Source organism: Pituophis catenifer, unplaced genomic scaffold, assembly GCF_029215685.1.
Source record: "Pituophis catenifer annectens isolate HBS135680 unplaced genomic scaffold, rPitCat1.0.hap2 SCAF_10, whole genome shotgun sequence".
In the NCBI taxonomy this organism is placed as follows: domain Eukaryota; kingdom Metazoa; phylum Chordata; class Lepidosauria; order Squamata; family Colubridae; genus Pituophis; species Pituophis catenifer.
Genome location: NW_027256890.1, coordinates 22,458,206 through 22,467,462, shown reverse-complemented (window position 1 = coordinate 22,467,462; position 9,257 = coordinate 22,458,206). Strand labels below are relative to the sequence as shown.

Genomic DNA, 9,257 nt, shown 5'->3' with positions numbered 1-9,257 from the left:
GCTATATCTTAACGCATTGTAAGCCGCCCTGAGTCTCTGGAGATGGGCGGCATATAAATCAAATAAATAAATAAATAAATAAATAAATAAATAAATAAATAAATAAAATAAAAAATAAAATAAAATAAAATAAAATAATAAATTGAAATTGAAATTGAAATTGAAATTGAAATTGAAATTCAACTTCAGGATTCCCAATAAAGTGAACAGATAAGACTTGCCAAGATTTTAATCATTTCCCTTTCTAATCAGGTCAAAGGTTGTTTAATTTAGTAGTTAAGGCATCGCCAGGCTAGAAAACAGGAGATGGTGGGTTCTAATCCCCCCTTATTAGTGCTGGAGAAGACTCCTGCAAGTCCCTTGGACTGCAAGGCGATCCAACCGGTCAGTCCTAGAGGAGATCAACTCCGACTGCTCTCTAGAAGGCCAGATCCTGAAGAGGAAACTCAAATCCTTTGGCCACCTAAGGAGAAGGAAGGACTCACTGGAGAAGAGCCGAATGTTGGGAACAATTGAGGGCAAAAGAAGAAGGGGACGGCAGAGAACGAGGTGGCTGGATGGAGTCATTGAAGCAGTCGGCGTGAGTTTAAATGGACTCCGGAGGATGGTAGAGGACAGGAAGGCCTGTAGGAACGTTGTCCATGGGGTCAGGATGGGTTGGACACGACTTCGCAACTAACGACAACAACAATCCCCCTTAGGCATGAAAGCTGACTGGGTTTCTTTGGGCCAGTCCCTCTCGCTCAGCCCGATCCACAACGCAATGTTGGTTGTTGTAGGAAAATAGGAAGGTTTATTTGGCTATGTTCACTGCCTCAATTTATTTGTCAAAAATAATTAACGTGAGATATAAATAAACTTTGAAAAGGGCTTTTCAGAACTAGACCAGCTGGGGTGGATTAAAGAAGTCAACCATTTTTCAGTCCTCTACAGGTAATCCTCGACTTAATGACCAAAACTGAGCCCCAAATTTCTTTTGCTAAGTGAGACGTTTGTTAAGTGACTTTTGCCCACGTTTTAAGACCTTTCTTGCCACCGTTGTTAAGTGAATCAATGCCATTAATAAGTCAATAACACAGTCATTAAGAGAATCTGACTTCCCCATTGATTTGGCTTGCCAGAAGGTCGCAAAGGGGGATTTTCACGACCTCAGGACACTGCAGCCGTCATAAATATGAACCAGTTGCCAAGCGTCCGAATTTTGATCCCATGACCATGGGGATGCTGCAATGGTCATAAGTGTGAAAAATGGTCATAAGTCACTTTTTTTTTCAGTGCCGTTGTAACTTCGAATGGTCACTAAATAAAGTGTTGTAAGTCAAGGACTAACTTTGTACAAGCATAGCTAGGAAACTGATTTCTACAAGCTTGTTTCCATTTAGTAGCAGGATGCAAACGAATAGAATGGAATAGAATAGAATAGAATAGAATAAGGAATAGAATAGAATAGAATAGAATAGAATAGAATAGAATAGAATAGAATAGAATAGAATAGAATAGAATAGAATAGAATATGGAATGGGATAGGATAGGATAGGATAGGATAGGATAGGATAGGATAGGATAGGATAGGATAGGATAGGATAGGATAGGATAGGATAGGATTCTTTATTGGCCAAGTGTGATTGGAATTTGTCATGGGTGCATATGTTCTGAGTTTATATATATATATATTCGTCAAGAATCATAAGATACAACACTTAGTGATAATCACAGGATACTAATAAGCAATCAAATCATACTAGGAAACAAAAACAATATAAGTTGTAGAGCCTTGGTAGTACAGTGGTCTAAAGCACCCTGTTATTAAGACCAGCTGCCTGCAATTACTGCAGGTTCAAATCTCGCCAGGCTCAAGGTTGACTCAGCCTTCCATCCTTTCTAAGGTAGGTAAATTGAGGACCCAGTTTGTGGGGGCAATAAGCTGACTTTGTATAAATATACAAAAGGATGAAGGCTATTGCTTAGCGCATTGTAAGCCGCCCTGAGTCTCCGGAGAAGGGCGGCATATAAATCAAATAAAAATAAAAATAAATAAAGATATAAGCAACATGACTATAGCCATAAGTGGGAAGTGATAGGTACTACTAAGGATGAGAAGAATAGTACTACAGTCTTAGTAGTTAATTTGATAGTGTTGTGGGAATTATTTGTTTAGCAGAGTGATGGCGTTCAGGGGAAAAACTTGTGTCTAGTTATTCTGATGTGCAGTGCTCTAAAGCGTCGTTTTGAGGGTAGGAGTTGAAACAGTTGATGTCCAGGATGCGAGAGGTCTGTAGATATTTTCCCAACCCTCTTTTTGACTCGTGCCTTATACGGGTCCTCAACGGAAGGCAGGTTGGTAGCCATGGTTTTTTCTGCAGTTCTGATTATCCTCTGAAGTCTCTGTCTGTCTTGTTGGGTTGCAGTGCCAATCCAGACAGTTATGGAGGTGCAGATGACAGACTCAATCGTTCCTCTGTAGAACTGGATCAGCAGCTCCTTGGGCAGTTTGAGATAAATCTTTATTTTTTATGTCTATTATGTCTACAGATGTTTGCATCCCACAAAGCTAGATAAATCTTTAATTTTTAAAATAGTTTATTATAATTTTAAAAGGAAGAAGCCGAACAACCCAGCTGGAATCACAGCCGCACCAAAACCAAGCGCAGGCAGGCAATTCAAGTAAACGTGTTTTTGACTCCCCAGCCTCAAAAAAAGACCCCATCTCCCAGAAGCCTCTGCTCTCCCCTAGCGTTCCTCTTGATCCCACCCCCTCGATTCTAGTCAAGGTCCTCGATTGGTCCCCGTTCTTCTGACAGCTCTTGAGCGGCCCCTCCCTCGTTTAAAAAAAAAAAATCGAGTTGGCGCCCTCATTGGCTGAAAGGGAGGTGAAAAAGAGGCGGGAGAGTCCGCCCTGCGGGCACTGATTGGACGGAGCGTTTACGGTGGCCGCGCGGGGTCTCCCGCAAGCGGATTCGAGCGAGGAGAGAAGATGGCGTCCGAGGGGCACTCGGAGGCTCCCAAGGCGGGGGAGCTGCCGTTGCCAGGATACGGGGCCTGGTCGCCCAACGAGCTACAGGCCAAGCTAGCCGAGATCGGGGCCCCGACTCAGGGTGAGGGAGACCGCGGCGGTGTGGGATACAGAATTTAGAAGGGCCCCAGCTGCTGGCTTGGCCTGAGGTTGGGCCGCTGGTCGTTCAAATACGTCGTGTGAACGAGGCCATCACGCGAAGCCAGACACGTGTTAGGAAGCCGAGTTTCCAGGAAGGCGCCTCGGGAGGGCGGTGTGTGTGTTTGTGTGTGTGTGTGTAAAGCCAACCTTCTTCGCCCCTCCCCCCACCACAAACGGTTCAGCGAAAAATTAAGAGGGAGGGGACGCCTCGAGGCCATCTAGTCCACCCCGACCCCCTTTATTTATTGTTATGTGTGTTGGACCTGGTCTTTGGTGTGTCAAGTGAATTTGGTTGTATGGCTATACTGTGTATACACGTACAATGACAATAAAGTTATAATTATTTAATTTAATGTAATTAATGTAATTAATTTAATTATTCAGCGCAAGAACTTAAGACCCCGAAGCATTGGCTATCCTTAAAAGGTTGGGCCCCAGCATCCAGCAGAGGTTTTTTTTTTTTTTTAATTTGATTTATATGCCGCCCTTCTCCGGAGACTCAGGGCGGCTTACAATGCGCTAAGCAATAGCCTTCATCCTTTTGTATATTTATACAAAGTCAGCTTATTGCCCCCACAAACTGGGTCCTCAATTTACCTACCTTAGAAAGGATGGAAGGCTGAATCGACCTTGAACCTGGCGAGATTCGAATAATTGCAGGCAGTTGGTCTTAATAACGGGGTGCTTTAGACCACTGTACTACCAAGGCTTTTAAACGGAATTTAGGTTTTTTTTTTAATTTTTTTTATTATTTTTTTTATAATCCACCTGTTTTTGTTGACCTTTTCAAAAAGGATGGGGGGGGGAGAGAGAGAGAGGTGTGTTGGCAGAGGCTTCTTGTGGTGGTGGTGGTGGTTGTTAGGATCGTATTCAATGAGCCAGTTGGGAAGGCGTCTGAATGTGGATTTTACGTGACCGTGGGGAATGAATGCTGTGACGGTCGTAAGTGTGGGGGGGAAAAAAGGTCGTCCTGTGACACACACACACATACACATACACAAATGGCACTTTTTTTCCCCCAGTGATGTTGTAACTCAGAACGGTCACTAAGTGAATTGTTGTCCATCACTGGAGGTTTTTAAGACGAGACTGGACAGTCACTTATCTGAGATGGTATGGGTTCTCCTGCTTGAGCAGGGGGCTGGACTAGAAGACCTCCAAGGTCCCTTCCGGCTCCTATCCTTATCCTTATCCTAATCTATATTCTATACTATTCTATTCTTCTCTATTCTATTTTCTATTCTATTCTAATTTTCTCTGCTATTCTCTACTATATTCTATTTCTACTCTGTATTTTATGGTCCTACCAGTTCTTGCTTGCAGGAAAATGGTATTTCTTGCCTTTTGCTTCCAAGCATCACTGTTGCTGTTTTGTCCTGCTGTTGTGCATGCAGTCCCTTTGTGTGATCTTGGAGCGACAACCCACAGTGACCCACTCTTTGCTTCACTTGTTTCTTTGCATAGCCGGCACAATTGTCTTCATAATTCTGGCTTTGTGTGAATTCGTTCCTAAGGAGTAAATGCCGGTTTTCGGGCAAAACTGTTGTAAAACCTGGTCACGTGACCAGAGGCTGCTCCAAGTAGCTAAGCTTGCATCATGTTATTCGGGATGCTGCCTATAAGTGCTTTAAAATAGAAATAGAAATTAGAATTAGAAATAGAAATAATAGAAATAGAAATAATAGAAATAGAATTAAATTGATTGAATTAATAGAATAGAAGAGTAGAGTAGAATAGAATAGAATAGAATAGAATAGAATAGAATAGAATAGAATAGAATAGAATAGAATAGAATAGAATAGAATTCTTTACTGGCCAAGTGTGATTGGACACACAAGGAATTTGTCTTTGGTGCGTAAGCTCTCACTGTACATAAAAAGAAAAGATACATTCGTCAAGAATCATAACGTACAACACTTAATGATAGTCATAGGGTACAAATAAGCAGTCGCATCATACCAGGAAATAATATAAATCATAAGGATCCAAGCAGCAAAGTTACAGTCATAGAGTCATAAGTGGGAGGAGATGAGTGATAGGAACGATGAGAAGATTAATAGTAATGCAGACTTAGTGAATAGTTTGACAGTGTTGAGGGAATTATTTGTTTAGCAGAGTGATGGCGTTCCGGAAAAAACTGTCCTTGTGTCTAGTTGTTCTTGTGTGCAGTGCTCTAGCGTCATATGTGCTTAGAGCTCAAAGCATTGTTAGTGACCTGAAATACACACTCACTTCACAATCCCTATTCTGTTGCTCCCCTCTGGGAGGAGGTTTCAAAATATTTCTAGCAGGACTGTCAGATTCTGTAACAGCTTTGTTCATTGTGCCATCTATCTGGTAAACTGGCAAGATTCGTTTTTCTCGCCATGTACATGTATACATCCGAACTAGACTGTGTGGTTTCTCTGTGTCATATAATATATGTGGGTATATGCATAATCCTCTATTTATTTATATTTTGTTATGTTTATGTAGTGTATATTGGAGGTGGTGACCCTTTGAGAGCTGTTATGCAATGAAATTTCATTTTAATGTATGCCGATGGTGGTTGTTAGTTGTGAAGTTGTGTCCAACCCATCGCGACCCCATGGACAACGTTCCTCCAGGCCTTCCTGTCTTCTACATCCTCCGGAGTCCATTTAAGCTCACGCCGACTGCTTCAGTGACTCCATCCAGCCATCTCGCTCTCTGCCATCCCCTTCTTCTTTTGCCCTCCATCGTTCCCAGCATTGGGCTCTTCTCCAGGGAGTCCTTCCTTCTCCTTTGGTGGCCAAAGGATTTGAGTTTCCTCTTCAGGATCTGGCCTTCTAGAGAGCAGTCAGGGTTGATCTCCTCTAGGACTGACCGGTTGGATCGCCTTGTAGTCCAAGGGACTCACAGGAGCCTTCTCCAGCACCAGAGTTCAAAGGCCTCCATTCTTTGGCCTTCTCAGCCTTCCTTATGGTCCAACTTTCACCGCCATCCATTGAATTTGGGAAAACCATCGCCTTGACTATACACACTTTTCTTGGCAGGGTGATGTCTCTGCTTTTTAGCACAGTGTCTAGATTTGCCATAGCTTTCTATCCCAGGAGCAAGCGTCTTTTAATTTCTTGCCGATTAGGGTACATCTAAAGTGACAGTCAAGTTATTCTAAGTCTATTCTAAAAATTTAAGCTTGGACCGGTTGCTGAGCACTCAAAATGCAGTCACATGACCACAATGGCTCTGGCCATTGGGATTTGGGAACTGGGTCATGCATACAGGTAGTCCTCGACTTACAAACACAACAGAGCCCAAAATTTCTTGCTTAAGTGAGATAGTTTTGCTCAGTGGTGGGCTGCTGCTGGTTATAACATCCACGCAGCATCGGTAAATCGGCGATTATATAGGATGTGATAGCGCCAGGGCAGGTGGGCGGGGCCAGCCGCTGATCGGAACTACCGGTTTGCCCGAACCGGCAGCAGCCCATCAGTGGTTTTTTTTTTTTTTTTTTTTTTTTTGCTCCAATTTACGAACTTTCTTGCCACGGTTGTAATGTGAGTCATCACGATTGTTAAAATGGTAACATGGTTGTTAAATGAACCCAGCTTCCCCATTGACTTTGCTGATCAGAAGGTCGCAGAAGAGGCTCAAAAGACCTCGGGGCTCCGCAACCGTCATAAATAGGAGTCCGTTGCCAAGTGTCTTCATTTTGATCATGTGACCATGGGGAGGCTGCAAGGGTCATCATCGGTGTGAAAAACAGTCGTAAATTTTACTTTTTTTCGGTGCCGTTGTAACTTTGGGCGGTCACTAAGTGAGCTGTTGTAAGTCAAGGACTACCTGTACATTTTGGGGGGTGTCATAACCAGCCATACATAAATCAGGGGCTACTGTAGCGACCCAGTTAGCCTATCATGCTAAGCTCTGGTGTGGTTTGTTTGTTTTTTGCTGTAGCACATTTTCTTCCTGGAGAACTTTCTGAATTTTTTCTTCTGTATGGAGAATGATTGGCGAAGATTAATCTCCCGTCTTGCTTTACAGCATCATCTCTGAATTATTTTATTTTTGTTCCTTTTCCAGGTAGCCGTGAAGAGCTCCTGGAACGGCTACAAACATATACTCTTCAGGTGAGACCTTATTTCTTGTGATCAGAAAAAAGCAATCGTTTATGGGGTTTTTTTTTACTGCAACCAGCTGGCAGGTCATAGAAAGGAAGGCCAAATCACCGGGGAATCTGAGTATACACAGCTAGATTCTATAAACCAGGATTATTTTAGTGTAATCCAGTCCAGGAAGAAAGAGGAATTTTGGGCGCTAAGAAAGTAACATAGAAAAGGCTGTGTGTTATGTTAGACCAGGAGTCAGCAACTTGCGGCTCTGGAGCCGCATGTGGCTCTTTCACCCCTCTGCTGCAGCTCCCTGTCACTCAAAATATGTGTCACAACCACCAATGTGCGACACCCACCGGCACGCGATTTATTGAGCTTTTTAACCCCCGGTAGAGGTCAACCATGGATAAATGGAAGAAAAGTTTCAGAAGAAAACAGAACGTTTAATTCAACTACATATACTAGTTTTGTGGCCGCTCAAGAAATAGTCAGGCACGGGAAGGGTTTTGTGGCTCCCGGTGTTTTCTTTTCTGTGGGAAACAGGTTGAAATGGCTCTTTGAGGGTTTAAGGTTGCAGACCCCTGTGTTAGACGGCTGTTAAAAACCCTCTTTGAGCAAGAGGCGGCAACAATGGAAATAACCGTGATTGATGAATTAAACCAGGGGGAAAATGTATTAAGATACGTTTGAAAGGGAGATAGAGGCCTGGCCAGAAACTTTGGGAACTAGGCAGTGGAAGAGGGTAGAGGTGGGAGAAATACCTAGATTGAATAGCCAAGAAACAGATTCTGACAGAGATAGAGATCCAGGAGAGGAATTGGGAGGCAATAAAAAAAAAAATGCATAGCAATTAAAGTATTGAAGCAGGCAAGAGATGATGGATAGATGGATAGACAGAATTCCAGCTTTGCTGGCTGGGCAACTTAAAAATTGAAGTCCACACATCTTTAAGGTGGGAAATACTGTTCTAGACCATCACTTTTGCTAGAGAGAACTATTTTAGATTTCAAGTTGAAAATACAGTACTTTTCGGAGTATAAGATGCACTTCTCCCCCCCCCCCAAAAAAAAAGTGGGTGGAAATGTCTGTGCATCTTGTACAGCGAATGTTGCCGAAGCCCCACCCACCCGCTGGCCCTCACCCTTCAGCTTCTACCTCCCAGCAATTTACCTCCTTGCAGCAAATAGCAAACAGCATGGTCAGCTTCAGGATAGCCTGATTTAGCACCAGCAGCTGATTGCCGGTTGGATTGTCCTCCCGGAATACCGCCTATCAGCTGTTCCAGGCTGTGCCCATCGGCGCTGTCACCTATCGCTGCCTCTGCGCACCCCATTTTTGGCCTCTGTGCATCCCATTTTTGGCCTCTGCATGTCCCATTTACGGCCCGTTCCAGGCGGTGGCCCCCGCTGACTGGAACAGCTGATAGAAAGTATTCCGGGAGGCAGAGCCAACCGCCAATCAGCTTGTTGTGCTAAATCAGGCTGTGCTGAAGCTGACCACGCTGTTTACTGTTTGCTGCAAGGAGCAAATTGCTGGGAGGCAGAGGCAGAGGCAGATTTTTTTTTTCTTATTTTCTTCCCCCAAAGCTAGGTGCGTCTTATACTTCGGAGCATCTTAATACGGTAGTTGATTTATTTTCCTCCATTTTTTTTTTCTTTTCATTTTTCTTAACAGACGGGAATTCTGCTTACCAGGCCTGTTCTAAGAGGAGATGATGGAGACAACCCAGCCCCACCTCCCTTGCCAGGACCAGTAAGTACAGATAATCCTCAATTTACAACAGGTTCATTTAGTGACCGTTCAAAGTTACAACGGAACTGGAAAAAAGTGACTTAGGACCCTTTTTTACAGTTTTTTTTGTTTTGTTTTGTTTTTATTGGATTTATATACCACCCTACTCCTGAAGGACTCAGGGCGGTGAACAGCCACAGAATAAAACACATAAATACAAAAATTTAAAATAGAATAAAAATGAATTAAATAATTTGGCTGAGACAAATTTAAAATACCCAATAATTTAAAAACAAATT

The 9,257-nt window shown here is 43.1% G+C and overlaps 1 protein-coding gene across 1 annotated transcript in view; it reads left to right on the top strand.

Annotated features, from left to right (window-relative positions):
* Positions 1-2,937: 2,937 nt before the first annotated feature.
* The window catches only part of SF3B2 (splicing factor 3b subunit 2), a 30,771-nt gene continuing 24,451 nt past the window's right edge, over positions 2,938-9,257 (top strand). Inside the window, exons 1-3 of the mRNA XM_070950414.1 lie at positions 2,938-3,095; positions 7,199-7,245; positions 8,902-8,979. Coding sequence (XP_070806515.1) covers positions 2,975-3,095; positions 7,199-7,245; positions 8,902-8,979 — 246 coding nt within the window. The 5' untranslated portion in view covers positions 2,938-2,974. The remainder of the gene's footprint in view (positions 3,096-7,198; positions 7,246-8,901; positions 8,980-9,257) is intronic.